Source organism: Perognathus longimembris, chromosome 3 (assembly GCF_023159225.1).
Source record: "Perognathus longimembris pacificus isolate PPM17 chromosome 3, ASM2315922v1, whole genome shotgun sequence".
NCBI lineage: Eukaryota > Metazoa > Chordata > Mammalia > Rodentia > Heteromyidae > Perognathus > Perognathus longimembris.
Window position 1 is genome coordinate 64,213,310 of NC_063163.1, and position 21,588 is coordinate 64,234,897.

General features: G+C 45.1%; 1 protein-coding gene across 2 annotated transcripts in view; it reads left to right on the forward strand.

Moving 5' to 3' along the window:
• Ift88 (intraflagellar transport 88) overlaps positions 1-13,808 on the forward strand; it is a 94,219-nt gene extending 80,411 nt beyond the window's left edge. The window contains exons 24-26 of one of the 2 annotated variants that reach the window (XM_048341694.1): positions 4,494-4,560; positions 13,190-13,300; positions 13,543-13,808. In XM_048341694.1, the coding sequence (XP_048197651.1) occupies positions 4,494-4,560; positions 13,190-13,300; positions 13,543-13,664 (300 nt within the window). In that variant the 3' untranslated portion in view covers positions 13,665-13,808. The remainder of the gene's footprint in view (positions 1-4,493; positions 4,561-13,189; positions 13,301-13,542) is intronic. The other variant, XM_048341695.1, reaches the window with a different exon arrangement.
• The last annotated feature ends 7,780 nt before the right edge of the window (positions 13,809-21,588 follow it).

Sequence of the window (21,588 nt, forward strand, 5' to 3'; positions counted from 1 at the left end):
TTCAGCTTAGAACCTTATCAAACTAACGTTTCATAAAAGTTTTGGCTTTCCCTAAAGTCATCGGGATAGCTATTCCAGTGATTGGTATGTGAGACTCATCCAGGTCCAATTAGCTGATTCTTCAAGTGCTTGGAAAAGGGCAAGAACAGCAATCTGTACATTGGAGCAAGATGGGCCAGCCGAATGTGGCATGAGCATGAGGAGTACCTGGTACAAAAGCAAGCACACTAGAGAGTGGCCACTGGGACACACAGGGCACCTACAGGAGCTAAGAGAAAGATGAGGGCCTGGAAGACAGAAGATAAGTCTGTTGTGTTATGGGAAGAAGCTGGCATTTCTGAAGGGATGCTATAGCCTTTGATTGGCGAAGGAGGAAGGACAGTCAGTTACTACAGTGGAAAAGTCAGTGTGTTGTTCTCTGGGGCATTGCAAGGATACTTGCTGGGCAAAGATGCTGAGCAAGAAGTGCGGAGCCTTTGGTTTACCATCTATGTGCCATGGGGATTTCTCTATGCCCCAGGAGTAGGGAAAAAAAGAGGGAAGTTGCTCAGGCTTAGTTTTCTCTTGGTGAGTGAGCTAGAAAGCCAAATATGTTTTTTGGCTGCATTCTTGCCAGCATCTGATTATCATTTGTTTTCCTGATACTGGTCATTCTAACTAGGGTGAGATGGAATCTCAATATTGTTTTGATTTGCATTTTTATGCCCATGGATATTAAGCATCTCTTTGTGTGTTTAATGGCCATTTTTACTTCTTCTTCTGAGAAGTTTCTCTTTAGTTCAATAACCCATTTTTCAACTGGATTGTTAGTATTTTGAGAATTTAACTTTTTAAGTTTTCTATATATTCTGTATATTAGGCTACTGTCTGATATAGGTGGCAAAAATCTTCCATTCTGTAGGCTGTCTCTTTATCTTGGTGGCTGTGTCCTTTGCCACTCAGAAACTTTTTAATTTGTTGCAGTCTCATTTATCAAGTCTTTCTTGATTTATTGTGCTTCTGGATCTTTACTCAGTAAGTTTCTACCTGTGCCCAGGAGCCCTAATGTTTCCTCCACTCCTTCCTGTAAATCAGGCCCAGAGAGATGGTGGATGTGTGTTTTCCCTTATGTGTGGAAGCTAGATTTAGCTTATGAACTCATAAGAAAATAGGCTGGTAGAACACAAATATATACAGTGTATTCACTGAAATAGGGTAGGTTGACTGGAGAACTCAAATAGTGTAATTCCTTAGAAAGGAAAATTCAAAGTTCAGCAAAATAAAACACCAAGGAGCAGGTACTCGAAAGGGGTGGAGACAAGGAGAAATTGGTGGATGAATGAAGAAAGCGAGAATGCAGTCAAGAATCCAATGTATATCTTCCAAAATTAAGAAGATTGAGGGTAAGGGTAGGGGGTAGAGAAGGGATGGGTGAGAAGGTTGAAAGGCACAACATTGATCAAGAAATACTGTATTCATAACCTGCTTTGTTAAATGGCAACTCCTTTGTACAGCTTGCCTACAGATAATAAAGAAATAAAAAAGGAAGTCAAGAGGCAGAGAAGAGCTTTGGGTTTACAAATGGTCTACACTAAGCTAGGCAGGGAAGGAATATAGAGAAGCAGAAAGTAGGTATTTTCAGCACAATTAGCAGAGGGTTGGAGTGAGGCGAGTGAAAGGTTCCATGTGAAGACAAGGAGTAGTTGTGGGCAGTGAGTGACCCTGTGTAGTACATCCCTTCCTAGTGTACTATTGTGACCCAGGGTCACCCACGCAGCGTGAGAGCCGTCTTGACCGTGGCCTGAGAAGCTCCTAGGTCCCCTGAGCACTAGTCTCCTTGAGGTAAACTGTTTGTTTTAACATATACAGGTCTTTGGGATTTACTTGAGATCTTGAATAAATGAAACTTTTTGAAGTAAAATCAGATTATAGATGTTGATATTCTTGTTTTGTTGTATATTTTGTTAAATATTTCAAGATTTTCTTTTCTCTGTGAAGACCAGGAGAACAATGAGGATTGGAGCTTCAAGGAAAGTCTCTTTTTTACTTTTATTTTTTCATTTGCTTCTTTTTGAGATGGTGGTACTGTTTACCCCAGGGTGGCCTAGAACTCTTGGATGCTGGATTTAAGACATGCGGCATCATGCCTAGCCTTTTTTTTTTTTTCCTGCCAGTCCTGGGGCTGAACTCAGGGCCTGGGCACTGTCTCTGAGCTTCTTATGCTCAAGGCTAGCACTCTACCACTTGAGCCAAAGTGCCACTTCCAGCTTTTTCTGTTTATGGGTACTGAGGAATCAAACCCAGGGCTTCATGCATGCTAGGCAAACACTCTACCACTAGGCCACATTCCCAGTCCCTTTCCTTACCTTTTTTTTTTTTTTTGGCCAGTCCTGGGGCTTGGACTCAGGGCCTGAGCACTGTCCCTGGCTTCTTTTTGCTCAAGGCTAGCACTCTGCCATTTGAGCCACAGCGCCACTTCTGGCCATTTTCTGTATATGTGGTGCGGGGGAATCGAACCCAGGGCCTCATGTATATGAGACAGGCACTCTTGCCACTAGGCCATATCCCCAGCCCCCTTTCCTTACCTTTTAATAGAAAAAAAGTTGGCCATGTTTGAGAGTTTTGAGTTTTAGGAGAGTATTTCATTTTAAAGAAATGAGTCTTGAATTATTGAAAGAAAAAAATTTACCTAGTATACCAATTCAATTCTTCCTAAACTAATTCAATAACCTCAACTATGACTTCATAATTTATAAACATTTGGGAATTTTGCAGAATTGCAGGGTTAAATAAGGCAGGTTATATTGTTGAAGACATAAAGTGTCTACATAGAAGGGTATTAATCCAATTTTTATCAAAATCTGCCTGTGCCAGACACCCATGGTTCATGCTTGTAATCCTAGCAACTCAGTAGGCTGAGATCTAAGGATTGCGGTTCAAAGCCAGCCAAGTCAGCAAAGTTTGTGAGACTCTTATCTCCAATTAACTACCTCTCAAATAAAAGCCAGAAATGGGGCTGTGGCTCAAGAGCTCTAGCCTTGAGCAAAAAAACAAACAACAAAACAAAAAAATCAGTGACAACACCCAGGCCCTAATAAGTTCAAGCCCCACAACTGGCACCAAAAAAGAAAAAAATGAAGCTGTGTGTGAGGAATAGAGACATGGTACAAGTGGCAGCATGCCAGCCATGAACAGAAGAAGCAGAGCAAGACTATGAGGCCCTAAGTTCAAGCCCCAGTAGCAGCACCAAAACATCTGTATCTCTAAATGACCATTACTCATATGAAAGTCCTGTGATGTGCCTTGAAGCAGATTCAATATTAATACAAAAATTCTAACAGTGAAGCAAAACAAACTGGGTAAAAGAAAAAGAAGTCTGAGTATATCACAGCATGAAGATACTGTGATATTGGTTTTGCTACTTTGATTGTGGGTTTAGGTCTTAAGTAAACAATGATTTTAGATGCTTTGTGAGATTTTAATGGTACCTTTATTTTAGAAGTTGAATTTCTAAAGCCAGTTTACCTCCAGTGGATTGGGTCCAACCCTTGACCTAAAGTTTAGGACTAGGATTGGAAATGGACCTTTTATAGTCTCTTCCTCTGACTTCTAAGTCTTCTGTAAACTATTCTGAGTCCTGAACCCTCACACCAAGAGTACTATTTGAAGGGCTGGAGGCATAGCTCAAGTAGCAAGGCGCCAGCCTAGCAAGTGGAAAGGCCTTAGTTTAATTCAAGCCCCAGTATTAAAAACAAAAAAGCCAGGCATGCTGGTTGGTGGCTCATGCCTTTAATCCTACCTACTCAGTGAGATCTGAGGATTTCAGTTTGAAGCCAGACTAGGCAGAACAGTCTGAGAGACTCTTATCTCCAATTAACTATAAAAAAAAACAACCCCAAAACAAACAAAAAAACCTGGAGGGCTGGGAATGTGGCCTAGTGGTAGAGTGCCTGCCTGGCATGCATGAAGCCCTGGGTTTGATTCCTCAGTACCACATGTGCAGAAAAAGCCAGAAGTGGCACTGTGGTTCAAGTGGTAGAGTGCCAACCTTGAGCAAAAGAAGCTCAGGGACAGTGCCCAGGCCCTGAGTTCAAGCCCCAGGACTGGCAAAAAAAAAAAAACCCTAGAAGTGGAGGTATGGCTCAAATGGTTAGAATACCAGTCTTGAGTGAAAAAGCCAAGCTAGAAACAGGAGGCTCTGAGCTCAAACCCCAGTGCTAGAACAAAACAACAACAGCAAAAAAATAAAAAATAAGACTTGATTGTTGTGAGCAGTGATTGTGTGAGCAGTGCTTACACTGGGCTTTGAATGAAGATGTCCTTTGTACAGTCTATGAGTCTGGGAAGGTGGGTTTTGAACCCTTTTCCTCCCAATAGCATTCAAGTGTTGATAAATTTATAGTGATCAGGGTTACATAGGAATGTCCATTTTAGACTTACAATTTAGCCTTTAGTTGTGTTCAGCTTTGAAGGAATATCATTGCTGTTCTAAGCCTGTCTTCTTGTTGGTCTAGCGCATCAAGTCCGGCAGAGATGGCAGTGGGGGCTCCCGAGGCAAACGGGAGGGGAGCACCGGCAGTGGTAAGTGTGTACCGTGCTGAGAGGCTGGCCCTGACAGATACCAGTACCTAGCATTCTCCAAAATCACCCCCAAAGAATCCTTTGTATGTTTGTATGTGTGTTTATCTGTTTGTTTCGTACAGAGTACAATTTCGCTCATTCTAGTTTGATAAACAATCACTCTGATATAAATGTGTTACCATATCTCAGTTCTTCAGTAACATATCTGTTAACTGTTCATCATAGATGGACATACATATGAGGTTTTACTGTGTTTGCTTGTCTCACAGAACACTGGGTTCCAGGTCTTTTGTGTGGTGTTTAAGAGTCCGTGTGTTGATTGTGACAGCACCTGTCTTTCTTGGGTCTAGCCCTGTAAAGGTTGTATGCTTTAAGTGATTCTAAAGTTCTTGGCAAGTCTAAAATTCCTTGGCTCTGACTCTTGGAAGCATCATTTCTTAAGTTTTCCATTCCTTTCTCCCACAAAGGAACGTTTACCTTCCTTCTCTGCTTCTGGCAGGTAGCATAAGTGAATGTTAGTGGAACTTTGGTGGAATTGAAAAGGAATGCTAGCTTGGAATCTGTAAATACTCATCATCTCTCCTACCCACACCTCACTCCGACCTGCGCTTGGACTGGGCCCCTGGTGACTGCGTGGCCGTGTTCTGTTGTGGCTGCTCCCATCCAGGAATACAACAGAAGCATGGAGCTCTGATTTTCACTTCTCCTTTCCTTGCTCCATAGCATTCCTTGGGTCTGTGCTCTGTGCCAGACACCATGCAGAGAGCCAGGGAAGTGGAGCTGGAAAGCGAGGCCCGCAGGTGAAAGCTGCTGCTGGTGCTGCCTGGCTCACGTTGTCTGACTTTCCCCGGGAGACAAAAGTTCTTCCTGAGATAGCTCAGCTTTGCCAGATGTGTCTATGCAGTGATAAGCATCCGTGGCAGCTAGTTCCAGCCAGCCCAGCTTCTCCACCTGAACCTCACCCCTGGCCTGTTTACCCTTAGGCCACAGAAGCCGGAACTCAGAGCGTGAGCAATTGGTAGAAGCAACTTTGAGCGCAGCACTAAGGACAGTCTGCCATTCTCCCCTCCCACAGACTGGACAGGGCTGCTGGCTTCCTGCTGTCTCCAGCCCTCCACAGTCTCCTCCCCTCCTCTCCTGCCCAGCTCCTGCTTCACGATAGGGTTGACCATCAGGCTTGTATCCGGCTAAGGTTGGGGTCTGAGAGTTCTGGCCTATCGTTCTTTATAAACCAGAGGATTTATAGGTCCTCCATCTTCTTAGACAAAACCACTGGGACTGGACAGATTGTAGACTCCAGAACTTTTGAAAGAGTAGAAAAAAACAGTATGGTGAATTAGCCTTATATCCAATAATACCCAGACCTAGCACCTCATAGTCAGACCCAGGGTTTCTTGCTGATTCAGGATCATTATAAGTATCAACACTAGGAGAAATGAAGAATATAAGTAGCTCCAAAGCAAGTTTTATGCTCAAGTGAAACAGATTTTAGACCCACCCCAGATGGGTCTAAGTTAGGTCTGGCTGTTGGACTCCATATGCCAAATATCTCTACATGGTGAAGGGTAGAGAAAGTAGTTCTTAAATGGCATGGGAAGACAGCACTTCCATTCATCTTCATCAGTCTTTCAAGGTAAGATGTTGGCTTCGGGTTCAGCAGGGAAAATTGAGGGCAGGGCGTGAGAAAGGTATACACAGTTAAAACAGTCCCAAGTTAAAGGTATGGTAATGGTTGATCATCACTTCAGTCTTTGTCTCTGGAGGAGTTGTGGAGAAGTTATCACTTTATTACTAAAACAAATCGAGAACAAAGCGGTCTCCTTAGTTTTCAACTGTTTGCTTTAAGGTAATAATAAATTGTTTGAGTAGCAGTTTGCCTTTCATACAAGGTAGTTAACTGAATCTCTCCTTTTCTCCTGCAAAAAAGGGACTGAAGTCGAGAATGGCTCAGATCCAAGGGTGTAGATACAAAGTTGGGGGTCTTTTCATTATTTTACAGGACTCAGAAAAGCATCTTTTAATTTGCCTCCTACACAGGAATAACGTATTAGCCACTTGAGAACCTTTCTTCTATAGCGCTTAGGAATTTGGAATTGCAATAGGGACTGTGGATGTCTACTTAAAGAAAAATGACTAAACTCAAGAAGTCAGGAGATGGGAAGTTCATCAGTTGAAAGAAACTCTAGAAGGTTCCCCAGACCAGCTTGATGTATCTGGCCGTGGGAAGTAGAAAATGTTCTGTATGAGCTCCCTTGAAATTGACTACTGTTCCATTAGAGTAAGTGAACAGCCTTTAGGAAAGGGTGGTATTGAAATTTTAGGACCAGCCTCACCTTCCAACTCTCTGAGCTTCCTAGATCCTTTGTGAGCTAATGAACACTCTGGAACCTCCCTCCCAGAAGCCCAGCTTCTTCTCTCTGCAAACCTGCCTTAGAAACCTCCAGACGTGTGAAGGACATGCTTCAGCCCTAAGAGCTGCTGAGAAGGATGGTGATTCCCTGATCCCAGAGGAGGAAGAGCAGGCCTAGGGCTCCATGGTCAGAGGGGAGATAGAAAAGACACCAGCATGAAGAACCAACAGTAGGGCAGCTCCACTAGGAGGGAGAGGCCTTTCCTGGCTATGCCTCCCCAAGGCTGCTGCATCCCTTTTCTTTGCTTTGCATCCCAGTTCTTTGTTTTCTTCAGTCCAGCATGAAAAGTCCTAGTGCACAAGTGAGCTCTATTCTCACACAAGGGGCTATTCAGGTAGAGAATGAAAACATTTTTCCAAGGAGGATTTCATGTTGCTTGGTTGGCTTGGCACAAGTCTAAAGTATCAAACAGGCCCTTCCTGACGTACTTGCTTATTGGGCTTGTTTTCTTTTTTCCTCCTCCTGTTTACCCAGGGCCTTATTTTCTGATACCTCAAGCATATGTCACCCTGAGCTTCTTTGCTTTTCCTTTAGCCAGATTTGATTGCCCCTGCGAATAGCTAGGCAGGTTGCTGGACATTCTTCAATTCAAGGCACAGGCCATTAGAGGTTCTCATGTCAACATGGACATGTGTGTGCCATAGGCTAGAGCCAACAAAGCAGAAAAGGAGAGATTTTTGTGACTCTGCATTAAGAGTTACTTTTGCTAGCTTAAATGCAGTGCCTCCAACTCCATTTTCAAAGGCTTGGCTGGGAATATGGCCTAGTGGTAAAAGTGCTCCCCTCGTATACATGAAGCCCTGAGTTCGATTCCCCAGCACCACATAAATAGAAAACGGTCAGAAGTGGCACTGTGGCTCAAGTGGCAGAGTGCTAGCCTTGAGCAAAAAGAAGCCAGGGACAGTGCTCAGGCCCTGAGTCCAAGCCTAGGACTGGCAAAATAAATAAATAAATAAATTTAAATGCTTAATCTGAGAAGGAACCGTGAGGAGCAGTAATCTATCAGTATTATTGCTTGTATAATTTAGCTGTTTCTGAAGTGCTGGAGCGGCCTTGCACAATATGGGGATTTTGTAGATTAGGTGTATGAGTGGACGAGGTCGCTGGGGCCTTGTGCTGGGTATTGATTTGCTTAGTGACGCTCAGCTCCTGTCCTCTCAGTGACTCATATTCTCTGGATTGCCTGGAAGGCTTGCAGCACAGAGTGCTAAACCCATCCTGGGTTTCACAATCAGTCATCTTGGGCCAGGGCCAAGGAAAGCCTTGTCTACAAAGCTCCCAGTGGAACAATGTCCTGAGCCCCCGGGCTCCACTGTGAGTGAGAACGCTGAGATTCAGTGTAGTTCAATCCATTGTGCACATAAAGGCCACTGCTGCTATTGCCACCTTAGCCATGTTCCCAGTGTCACAACCTAGACATCCAGCCTGCGGCCACACCCTGGACAATCCTCTTTCCAGTGACACACAAGTGACACACACCACCCATGGGACCCCACTTGGCCTGTCGTGTCCTGGAGGCATGGTCATTTGATCGTAGTTGTTGTTGAAACTGGACTTTTAGACCCCCAAGAGTCCCAAGTTAAGTCTGGCTAGTCACCACCATATGTTAAATCATGACACATGATGAAGGGCAGAGAAGAGAAGAGAGAGTTACGTTACGGCAGCCAAGGGGAGACAGCACTTCAGTACATCTTCAGCCATACTCCTGAGTACAGACCTTGGCCTTAGGCTAAGTAAGGAGAACTAGGTCTGGCTGACCATTAGCTCAGTGTTTTTTTCTGGAGGAGTTCTGGAGATGTTATTACTTTATTACTGGAACAGAACAGGAACAAGGTGGTCTTTGAGTTTTCTATCCTGAGCTGTTTTCTTCAAGATGATGATAGGAAGACATGGCTTGTTTGAGGGGAAGTTTGCCTTCCACATGAGTTGCTTATCCGAATCATTCCTCCTACAAACAAGATTATCACAAAGGGTCTGCAGTAAAGAATAGCTCAGATCAAAGCACCATAGGTACAAAATTGGGGGACTTGTAGTTAATTCATAGGATTCAGCAAAAGCATTTTAAACTTTAGTTTTTATATTATGATTAAGAAAAGTAGTTGGTTTAGAATTTTTATTATCCATTCTAGGATTTTCAGTATTTTAGTTTTACAGAATTGATTTAAAATTAAGGCGTTTATTTTAATTACTTGAGATAAAGATGCATCGCTCACTTCATGAGCAGAAGTTGGGGGTCAGGTTAATTAAATCAAACCACACTGAGAGTTTGCAACCATATCAGGGCATATTCTGATTTTGAAGTCTTGAGAGTCAGCAATATTTATATACTTCATGGATAAAACCAGGGTGGGGGGAGCAGGGACAGCCCTGGTCCTGCCTAAATTTACACACCATATCTCCTGTGTCCTCTGATGCACAAGTGTCTCCCAGACAGCAGTTTCTGCTTTGGCATGAGAATGTCATATTGTGACTCATTATGACTACTGTGTTATTGAGGTCTTATTGTAAATTGCTTTTTGTTTCCATTTGTTTGATGGCGTGCTGTGTGTTTGAATATGATGTCTTGCACATGACCTTGTCCTACGAAAATATTTTTATGCTGAAAACTAATTTGTCATGAAAATCAAGATACTCTGACTCAGTGAACAGAAATTCACTTTCCAGTCAGCTTTTTGAGGAAAATGGCATGCATAAAGCCCATCATAACCTAGGTTGGTTTTGTGTGGTTTTTTCTTTTTTGAGATTTTACGTCTAAAGATGGGCATGTTCTTTGTCTAGAACTCCTTTCCATTGTTCTCCTGGGCCCTAATGGCATCACGCACAGCATATGAAAAAGTCATGCGTGTGCCCAAAGGTGACTGTCAAGGATCAGGCCCTCCAGGAGGTGCCACTTGAATAGAGTCGGCCTGGGCCGGGGACGGATGCACAGTGGGACTGGAGAAATGAGCCTTGGGGGCCAGGGCTGATGTCATTTCCCCTTGCAGCATATGTGGAGGGGACAGGCATTGTTTTGTGGTCATTCCTCATTCAGTAACGAATATTAGAATATAGTCCACCACACCATGAAGTGCCCAAGTATTATCAGTGTTAGACTCCAGAGGAAATTTACACATGCCAGCAGACCTGGGTGTTTCAACTCAGTCAGACTCAGCCCCTGCTGTCTGATGGATGGCAGCTGTAGATTTTTTTTTTTCTCAAAGGGCTGGAGAGCAGACAGTTTTAGCTAGAGGACCACATCTCTGTCAAAACCATTCTGTTCTGCCATTGCACTATGAAAGCAGCTACAGGCAGTATGTAAGTGAGTGGACATCATCCTTATTTATTAGACATGTAGAACTCTGACTGGCCTATGATTTTCATGTGTTACAAAATATTCTCCTTTGTTTTTTCCAGAACTGTTTTTTAAATTTGCAAGGCATTCTTAGCCCAGTGGGTTTACAAAAAAAAAAAAAAATAGGAGTGGGCCAGATTGGACCCACAGACTTGCTAGTCCCTGCTGGAAGCCAAGTTCTCAAGGAATAACATTCTTGGTAATGATGGATGAGATCTAGAAATTATCTGTGTAGTCCAAGCACTGGGCATAGCCATCTAGGGGTGGGGACAGCCTGAGCAATAAGATCTTTTTCAGTGAAATACACTTAAAATCACTTTCGCAGTTTATATCAGTCCCCAACAAACACGTCCTTACGCCGATCCACAGTACGGGCAATCCCTCGATGAGGGTCTGTGAGATGTCCCACGTCTGCCTCACACGGGGCTCGTGGGTGGCACCTCAACCACTGGTGTCCGCCCTGTCTGGTGGCAGTGTTCTCATGAACTGGAGGTTTGTTCTTCTTGCTGTTTTCCTACCACTATGCGTCATGCTTCACCACAGATGAAAGTAAATTCAAGAGCTGGGAATGTGGCTTAGCCATAGAGTGCTTGCCTAGTATGCATGAAGCCCTGGGTGCGATTCCTCAGTACCACATACACAAAAAATAGAAAAAAAATTGTAGAAGAAAGTAAATGCAAACAAATGTTTCTGTGGCTTAACTACACCGTGCATTTTTTAGACAAAAATACTAGCAAAAACTATATTAATTTTGAAGTTACCTGTGAAAATAAGTTGTTTTTGAAGTTACTGACTTAGGAAGCTGAATATTCCAATAGTACTGCTAATTATGAAAAGTACAGGAAAGCCAAACTATAAAAATTTTACAGATAGATACAGACACATATGTATTTATGTGCATATCTGTCTGTAAAATATATTGCACATATCTATAAAATATGTACTTTATGTATGTGTGTGTGCATACTCGCAAACACATTTCTATCAATTCTTGGTTTCCCTTTTTATCTTTTTTTATTCTTTTTGTTTGTTTTTTAGTTTTGTTAATTTTAAGATAAAGTCTTACTAGAGGATCCAGATTGAATTCAATCCTGAGTTCCTCCTGCCTCAGCCTGGCAAGTTCTGCTGGAACTGCATAAACTACAGGCACATGCCACCATGCCCAGCTCTGCCTTTCTGCCTTGTGATCCACAAACAAGCGTTTGCCAAGCATGTGACACCACCATACATGCCTGGATTTGATTCTCAGCACTGCAGAACAAACGACATTGTAGGGGTTCTAAAGGGAAGAAATGAAAAACTGGAACTAGAGAAATAGTTCTTTTAGAAAATATAATAACATAAAATAAATGTTAGAAAGTACCAATGTCAGCCTCTCTGAAAACCTCGAGTAATGTGTATGGCTTTCTTCTCCCAAGATAGTCGTTATCTGGGCAATTGTTTTTGCAACTTTTTTTTTTTTATGTTGAGCCCAAATCTGTCTCACTACACAGGGGAAATCTAATGGTCATCTAAGTGACCCTTCTACACATATTTGAAGAGCGTAATTGTGTAATCTAGGTCATCTGCCACCTTGGGAAAACTTACCCAGCCTTTTTCACACATGAATTTGTGGGACATCTCACCAGCCTTAATCTCCTAGTGCCTTCCACCTCTCCTTTCTTCAGGAGTTACTTCTTTTTTACTAAGTTCTATTCACTATGGTATCTCTCAGCTTCTCGTAAGTTCTTCTGTGAAACAGAAACCTATACTACATGAATAATTAAGACAGATAAAGACTCCTCCTAAATGATGTTTCAGTTCACACATTGCCTATAAGAAACTGTGTGTGTGTGTGTGTGTGTGTGTGTGTGTGTGTGTGTGTGTGTGTACTGGAACTTGAACTCAGGGCCTGAAGCACTGTCCTTTAGGGTTTTTTTGCTCAAGGCTGACATTCTGCCACTTAAGTCCCAGCTCCACCTCTGGCTTTTAGGGGGATAATTAGAGATAAGAATCTCATGAGGGGCTGGGAATATGGGAGTGCTTGCCTCGTATACATGAAGCTCTGGGTTCAATTCCCCAGCTCCACATACAGAGAAAACGGCCAGGAGTGGTGCTGTGGCTCAAGTGACAGAGTACTAGCCTTGAGCAAAAAGAAGCCAGGGACAGTGCTCAGACCCTGAGTTGAAGGCCCAGGACTGGCAAAAAAAAAAAAAAGAATCTCATGAGTGTGACTGCTTGAACTGGCTTTGAACTCTGATTCTCAGATTTCAGCCTCCTGAGTAGCTAGGCTTACAGTTGTGAGCCACCAGCACCCAGATGTGGGCATTGCTTTTATTGGGATATGGGATATATTGATTTTAAGGAGCAAGCTTGTGAGCTTTATGTGCACCTATTCATCTAGTGATAACAGAACCCCAGTGAGAGCATCCTAGATTTTAGTTAGAATTGTATCACTCAGATGAAAGGACATAACTAATGAAACTAATGCGTCAGTAACCGAGTTAGCTACACTAGTGTATAGTCTTAACAGCAGAGGAACGGCGCCAGGTGCTGGTGGCTCACACTTGTAACCCTAGCTACTCAGGAGGCTTTGAGATCTAAGGACCCATAATTCAAAGCCTGATTGGGGTGAGGGGAAGTCTGTGAGACACTTATCTCCACTTAACCCTCAAAAAGGCCAGAAGCAGAGATATGACTCAAGTGGTAGAGCACTAGCCTTGAGTGAAAAGCCCTAGTATCAACACAAAAGCCAACAAACGAGAATTACATTCCTAAGAAGGTGGCTTCCAGATGGGACAATCTGCCTATTTCTGGCAAATAAGTGTAAGTTAAAATGTGTAATAGAGTGTTATATTTTCTTAGCGTGTTAAACAAATGCATTTTTTTTTTATTTTTGTGTTTTCAGATAGTGGCCAGAACAGTAGTGCCAATAGTAAAGGTGAACGACTAAGTGCCAAACTCAGAACTTTACCCGGGACAAATGAACCTTATGAAAGTAGCAGTAACAAAGAAATAGGCAAGTGTTGGTCCTCCCCACCCAGTTCCCGCAGGGATAGCAGGTCTGAAGAAGGCCGGGGAGACGGCCCCCCGTGTCACTGGGCATCACCGAGAACTTGACACGTGCAGACAAACCTGCAGCGCCTTGAGTGCATTTCTCTTCACTCTGAGTCATTGTGTTTTGGTTCTGAGACTCATCAGTTGCATGTTTCTGTTGCTTTTCTACATGACCCTAATGGTACCATTTGTTTTGAAACCTAGATGTTTCCTACGTGGATCCACTCGGCCCGCAGATCGAAAGACCAAAAACTGCTGCCAAGAAAAGAGGTGATGAGGATGATTTTGCTGATGAGGAACTAGGAGACGATTTGCTTCCAGAATAAGACATACCAATATTACCTTATGAGTTAATACTCATATTACATTTTGGATATTTGATCCAGTTTTGTACACTGTTAAAACTTATGAGTGTATTCTCTTCCATGAGTATGGATTTATGTTGTCCTTTTTTTAATGGAATAAAAATATATGACACTAATACTTTAGGTCAATGACTTCCTTTCCCTTTTGGTACAACTGACTTATAGTAAGCAGTAAATCTTATAACAGGGCAAGGTGGCTCCAGAATGTAATCCTATCACTGTGGAAGGTGGAGATGGGGGATTGTATTTGGAGGCCGGCTTGAGTAGGAAAAGAAATGTTGGCAAGACTCCATTTAAAATAATAGCTTAGTGTAGTGGTGCTCACCTGTCATCTCATCTGTAGGGGAAGCACTATGGCTCTGCACCTGTTATCCAGGCAGGGAAGCACCAAGAGGAGAATCAACAGTCTTTGGGGCTGGGAATATGGCTTAGTGGTAGAGTGCTTGCTTTGCATGCATGAAGCCCTGGGTTCAATTCCTCAGCACCACATAAACAGAAAAGGCCAGAAGTGGCCCTGTGGCTCAAGTGGTAGAGTGCTAGCCTGGAGCAAAAAGAAGCCAGGGACAGTGTTAGGCATCGGCTTGGCATTGAGGGTGTGGTCCTGAGAGGCTGCCTCTTCTCCTGCCCTGGGGCTGTGTGGCTGTTAGCCACTCCTACCTTCCCCCCCCCCCCCCCCCCCCCGCCAACCGGAAAGGCGGCTCTAACCAGCCCCACCTCCCATCTCGGAGCACATGTATGTCAAAATGGCACCGGGTAGAACCCAGGGGGCGGTCCTGTGGGCTGTGATCTCTGCCTCTGGGGGAAGTTCCGTGACATCACTGTGATGGACAGCCCAGGACAGCCTGTCACTAGTGTCTAGCTAGCCACTCCAGATCCCTCCCCTTCCTGCCGGCATTACTCTCATATAAACCCCTCCCCTGATTAAATCGTCTGAATTCCGTGAAGCTTTCCCCCAGAATGCCCATGTGTCCTGCGTCCTCATTTAAGCATAAGAGGGTAGACGGACGTCTTCATGTCTACACACAATCCAAGGCTTTCATGTGGGGCCGCACCCCAGCTGTTCCACCCGCGGGCGAAACACATGCGAGGGTGAAAGGGTCCCACAGAACAGTGCTCAGGCCCTGAGTCCAAGCCCCAGGACTGGCAAAACAGCCTAGGCCAACCACAGCCTACATCAAAGCCCTATCTCAAAAATAACCAAAGCAAAGCTGGGCACTGGTGGCTCCCATCTGTAATCCTAGCTACTCAGGAGGCTGAGATCTTAGGATTATGGTTTGAAACTAGCCCAGAGTTCTGAGGATCATGGTTTGAAACCAGCCCAGGCAGGAAAGTTCATATGACTTTTATCTCCAATTAACCAGTAAAAAACTGGAAATGGGGGCTGGGAATGTGGTTTAGAGTGCTGGCCTAGCATGAATGAAGCTGTGGGTTCGATTCCTCAGCACCACATAAATAGAAAAGGCCGGAAGTGGTACTGTGCCTCAAGTGGTAGAGTGCTAGCCTTGAAACAAAGGAGATCAGGGACAGTGCCCAGGACTGGCAAAAAAAAAAAAACACACACACACACACCTGGAAATAGAGCTGTGGCTTACGTGATAGAGTACCAGTCTTGAAGGAAAAAGCTAAAGGACAGCACCCAGGCCCTAAGTTCAAGTGCCAATAATTCTCCTCCACAAAAGTATGTGTAAAATGATTGGAGAAGAGTGCTAGGATTCGAAATCCGAGTAAAATCATAAACAGCTGAGTGGAGGAGATAAGATAGAAATGTGAGTCTGGGGAGGGAGGCAGCTGTTGGTGATAATGCCTTGAATCACATGATATTGGAGTGTGCAGTCATTTCCTCCATTTTGTTCTCTCTATTTCTGCCTCATAAACCTTTTCCTCCTGCAGACAGGACTAATGGATGGATGAACATCTTTATGACAAAAGAATGGGATCAATAGCAAATTCAGAAGAACAGATCACACACACCCTAAATGAGGACAGTTACCTATGACGGTGTGGCTGTGTGCCCGTGAGCAAGAATAATCATGAGAACTAGATTGCTCCCTTCAGGTGATGACAGCACTGAGGATGTCTCCAGAGCTACTGGAGGCCAGAACTGAGATGATGATCAGGCCGCCCATTGGCCTGGTCATGGTCATGTGTTCTGTCTGCTATGTATGCCCCAACTACTCCTTTGTCTCCTCTTTCTGTAAAACCCAATAGTTTCTGTCAGTTCCTGAAAATCTTTTTTTCTTTTTTGTTTGGTTTTGTTTTTGTTGCTAGTCCTAGGGCTTGAACTCAGGGCTTGAGCACTGTCCCTGGCTTCTTTTTGCTCAAGAGCTAGCACTCTGCCACTTGAGCCACAGCGCCACTTCCGGCTTTTCTATATAAATGTGGTGCTGAGGAATCGAACCCAGGGCTTCATGTATATGAGGCGAGTACTTTACCACTAGGCCATATTCCCAGCCCTCTTTTTTTCTTTATTTTTCTTTTTGGCCAGTGCTGGGGCTTAAACCCAGGGCCTGAGCACCATCCCTGGATTTTTCTTTTTTGTTCTCAAGGCTAGCACTCTGCAACTTGAGCCACAGCACCACTTCTGGCCTTTTCTATATATGCGGTGCTGAGGAATCGAACCCAGGGCTTCATATATGTGAGGCAAGCACTCTACCACTAGGCCATATTCCCAGACCCTGCTGAAAATCTTTATCTCTTCTTTCCAATGTGGCCCTAATGAATAAATAAATCTCTTTCCTCAGCACCTCTCTACCAAATGTCTTTAATTGGTAAAATGAGATAGGTAGCTCACCCCAGTCCATTGGGACTCTGCCCCTCAAATCTGATAACCGTTTCACAATGGAGAGGAAACAGGAAAAATGACTAGCATGAAAGTTTTGATTTTAAATAAGTAACCAAGTCTGTAGTGAGTACTAGACACACTGAGGGGGTTACAAAAAAAAAAAAAAAAAAGACATCCCCTGGTACTAGCCAAAATGGAGTGCTGGCCTTTCTCTAGAAAAGCCCTCTGGCAAGGGATTCAATAGATTCCTCACTAACTACTCTGCCATTTCTACAGAAACATTCCAGTCCCACCTGAAGTTACCTGACATTGCTGCCCCATGAGGTTGCACCTAAGGACACCGCGCACATTGTTTGCAGCTGCTCTGCCTACTCAAGGACTGAAAACCTCCTTTTTTTTTTTTTTTTGTCGGTCATGAGGTTTGAACTCTGGGCCTGGGCACTGTCCCTGAGCATTTCAACTCAAGGCTAACGCTCTACCACTCAGCCATAGCACCACTTCCGGTTTTCTGGTGGTTCATTGGAGATAAGAGGAGTCTTTCCTGCCCCAACTGGCTTCCAACTGTGATGATCCTGAGATCTCAGCCTCTTGAGTAGCGAGGATTTCTGACACCTAGCACTCTAAAGAGCAAATTTTGTCTCAGTAGCATGGATGGGCAGAGGGGAGGAACATCCTTTTTCCCCTGGGGCTTGGTGTGGCCAATCTAGGCTGATGGGTGTGAAATGCTTGAGTTCGGATCCCCCGAAAGACCTCCAGAGACCAAGATCAATGCAAGCAGCACAAAGGGCGTTTATTTCGAGCTCGCTCGGTCCTCCGCACACTCAGCATGCTGGTGACACAAGAGGTGCTGTGCCTCGGGCTCCCAGCTGTTTTATACATTTTGGTGGGGAAGGCAGGGACTTAGCATACATCATAGCATCTTCCAACAAATCAACACACACTGCGGGAAAATTGAAAAATAATCCTAAAGCATGTTTGGCGCATTTGGTGGCGGGAAGGAATCTGGAAAGGGTCATTGGTCAGTTCAAGGAACTGATGCACTTAAAATTGATTGGTTAAGCCATAGGGGTGTAGCAAGGGGGGGATGTGTGAACAGCTGCAGGGTTTTTATTAGATATTGGACATTGCACTCACAGTTGGATACTGGAACTCCCTCTCACAAATACTGGAAATCACACTCACGATTAGATACTGAAAATTCCACTCATAACTCACAGTTGGATATGGTCTTTACCAGGAAGCGAGGGGTGGGGGGTAGGCCTTACGGTAAGTTCTGGTTCTTCTGGCTCTACAGGTGGTGTTCACCTGATGCCAGAGCACCAAATGCACTCACTCCCAATGCGGCGCAGGGGTGGTGGTGGTTCTGGGCCATATTTGGGGACATTTTGACTGCCACATGTAGGGGTGGGAGCTCTTGGCATGAAGAAAGTGGAGGCCCTGATGGTGTTCCACACACAGACCACCCCAGAGAACGATCCCACCCCAGTGTCCACTTGAGGGGGGATACCCCACAAGAGGGGGTGCAGGAACAGAAGCTCATAGATCAATCAGGAGCTGGGTCAGACCCTGTAGGAAGCCATGCAAAATCCAGACTGCATAGGAAGCAAAGTCATAAGTCCCTGCCTGGCAGTGCCACCTACGTTGTTGGTTCCCTGCTCTGTGCCTCAGTTTCCTGATGTGCAATATGGAAACCCTGGTTATGACTTTGGTCTTTTTCATTTTTGTCAGTCATAAGGCTTGCACTCAGGGCCTGGGAACTGTTCCTGAGATTTTTCTCTCCTGGCTAGTGCTCTACCACTTTGAGCCACAGTACCACTTGCAGTTTTCTGATGTTAATTGGAGATGAGAGTCTCATGGAGGGCCAGACATTGGTAGCTCACACCTGTGACCCTAGCTACACAGGAGGCTGAGATCTAAGGACCACAATTGGAAGCCAGCCTGGGCAGAAAAGTCCTCATGAGACACTTATCTCCAATAAAAAACAACAACAAAAAAGCCAGAAGTGATGCTGTGGCTCAAGTGGTAGAGCACTAGTCTTGAGCACAAAGAGGCTCAGGGACAGAGCTCAGGCCCTAAATCCAAGCCCCCAGGACTGGCAAAAAAAAAGGCTCACAGACTTCCCTGCTTGGGCTTCAAACCGCAATTCTCAGATCTCTGCCTCCTGAGTAGCTAAGAATACAGGCATGAGCCACAGGTGCCTAGCTTGACTTTATAGTCTTTTTTTTTTTTTTTTTTTTTTTTTGGCCAGTCCTGGGGCTTGCACTCAGGGCCTAAGCACTGTCCCTGGCTTCTTCTTGCTCAAGGCTAGCACTCTGCCACTTGAGCCACAGCGCCACTTCGGGCCATTTTCTGTATATGTGGTGCTGGGGAATCAAACCCAGGTCCTCGTGTATACAAGGCAAGCACTCTTGCCACTAGGCCATATCCCCAGCCCACTTTATAGTCTTTCTTAGGGAGACTTCATGAAGTAATCCTTGTTAAGACTTCAACTAGCCAAGCACCTATAATCCTACCTATTCAGGGAGGCAGAGATCTGAGGATTTTTTTTTTTTTTTTTTTTTTTGCCAGTCCTGGGCCTTGGACTCAGGACCTGAGCACTGTCCCTGGCTTCTTTTTGCTCAAGGCTAGCACTCTGCCACTTGAGTCACAGCGCCACTTCTGGCCTTTTTCTGTATATGTGGTGCTGGGGAATCGAACCCAGGGCCTCATGTATATGAGGCAAGCACTCTTGCCACTAGGCCATATCCCCAGCCCGATCTGAGGATTTTGATTTAAAGCAATCCCAGACAAGAAAGTTTGTGAAACTCTTATTTCAAATTACCCACCCAGGCTGGGAATATGGCCTAGTGGTAAAGTGCTCGCCTCATATACATGAAGCCCTGGGTTCAATTCCTAAGCACCATATATACATAAAAAGCCAGAAGGGGCGCTGTGGCTCAAGAGGAAGAGTGCTAGCCTTGAGCAAAAAGAAGCCAGGGACAGTGCTCAGGCCCCAAGTCCAAGCCCCAGGACTAGCAAAAAACAAAACAAAACAAAACAAATCAAATTACCCACCCAAAATCCAGAAGTGGAGCTGTGGTTCAAGTGCTAGAGGGCCAGCCTTGAGAAAAAAAAAAAAAAAAAGCTCAGGGACAGCGCCCAGGCTCCAAATTTGAGCCCCAGGACTGACACACAAAAAGAGCTCTTCAAACAGCTGCACTGGCCCACCCTGTGCTCCTGTTCCTCAGTCCCTCTGACTTCTTCCCCCCCACCCCTCCCCTACTTGTGGCTCTCCCCCACCATCTGTGAACCGTGGTTCTCTGTGGCTGGCCAGGCAGACATAGTGCATGTGGACACTGTTTTGGGTATGGAAGGCCTTTTTTAATTGTGGTGGGGGCAGCTACCTCATTCCAAGTTGATCCTTGACCCCTAACATTGTGAACCTGGCCCTGACGCCTCTCCCTTAGTCTTTTGGCCTGGGAGACCCTCACCTCAATGTCCATGTCGGCGTTTCCAACCCTAAATGCAAGGCCTTCCTGCTGCCCACCCTCACCTGACCATGAGTCTCCTATGTCGCCCACCCATCTCCAGGCGCCCAGTGGCACCTTATGCCTCTCTGCGCAGGCACAAACACGGCCCTTTCATTCCTGCCTCTTGAGAGTCCCAGCTGCAGCCCTGGGATGTAACTTGGAAATGACAGCCAAAGATTACCGCACCTGGTGGCTCACACCTGTAATCTTAGCTACTCAGGATCGTGGTTCCAAACTAGCCTGGGCAAGAAGGTCCCTGAGACTCTTCTCTCCAATTAACCAGCAAAAGCAAGAAGTGGAGAGTTGGCTCAGAGCACTAGCCTTGAGTAAACAAGCTAAGGGACCACAACACCTAGGTGCTAAGACCAAGCTCTAGGGCCATCATTGTTGCTGGATGCCCGCATGGAGTGGCTTCATCTTAACTTTCAGGGGATGGAGCACACAGCCTCAACCAAGAAGTCAGGTTGACTCTCAGATGGCAGGATGGTGACAGAGGCCACACCCAGCTGGCACTGCCTTGGAAGATGCCCTGTCCTAAGCAGTCTAGGGAAGACTTATGCTCTCAGACCCCAGCCCCAAGCCTGGCCCTGCGTGATCTGGTAGAAGCAGCCAGCATCCCAATAACCATGCCATTGTGGTCGCCATGTTTAAGGAGCAGCAACTTTGGTTTGCAAGGAAGCAATTTTATCCAGGCAATAAGTGGTGCAGCATTGGGCTGCCCCTAGCATGTCCCCAATCCAGAGGGGTGGGACAATCTTCATGTTGTCAGATAGATTGAAGAGGGTAGGATGTATTTACATAAAAATGACCATTAAAATACTTTGAGTTCAAATTAACAGTCTTAATGACTCACAGCTTCTGCCACTGTTGCTTTCTTATGGATGCTGTCTTAGCAGAATTGGATAACCAACACAAGCCAAGCCAACAGGCCAAAGCAGGAACTCTTTTTTTCTGGTGTTGGGACTTGAACTCAGGGACTGGTCTCTGTCCTGAGCTTATTTTGCTCAAAGCTGACACTTTACCAATTGAGCCACAGTGCCACTCCTGGATTTTGCTGAGTAGTTCTATTGGAGATAAGAGTCTTAACAGACTTTTGTGCCTAGGCTGGCTTTGAACTGCAATCCTCAGATCTTAGCCACCTAAGTAGCAAGGATTAAAAGCATGCCACCAGGGGCTGGGGATATGGCCTAGTGGCAAGAGTGCCTGCCTCATATACATGAGGCCCTGGGTTCGATTCCCCAGCACCACATATACAGAAAATGGCCAGAAGGGGCGCTGTGGCTCAAGTGGCAGAGTGCTCGCCTTGAGCAAGAAGAAGCCAGGGACAGTGCTCAGGCCCTGAGTCCAAGCCCCAGGACTGGCCAAAAAAAAAAAAGCATGCCACCAGCACCTACCCAAAGCAGAATCTTTTAAAGAAATAGACTCCTCGTGAGATTGACAGAAAGGAAACAACCTTAATAGAAAAGATAGCTTTTCTCAGATTCACCTAAGAAAAGGCTCCACTGGGCATGTTGACCACCACGAGGTAAGTCTCCACTGGACAGAGATCATCGCTCCAAGAGCTGGGCAACACATCCCTTGTTTCTTCTTTTCC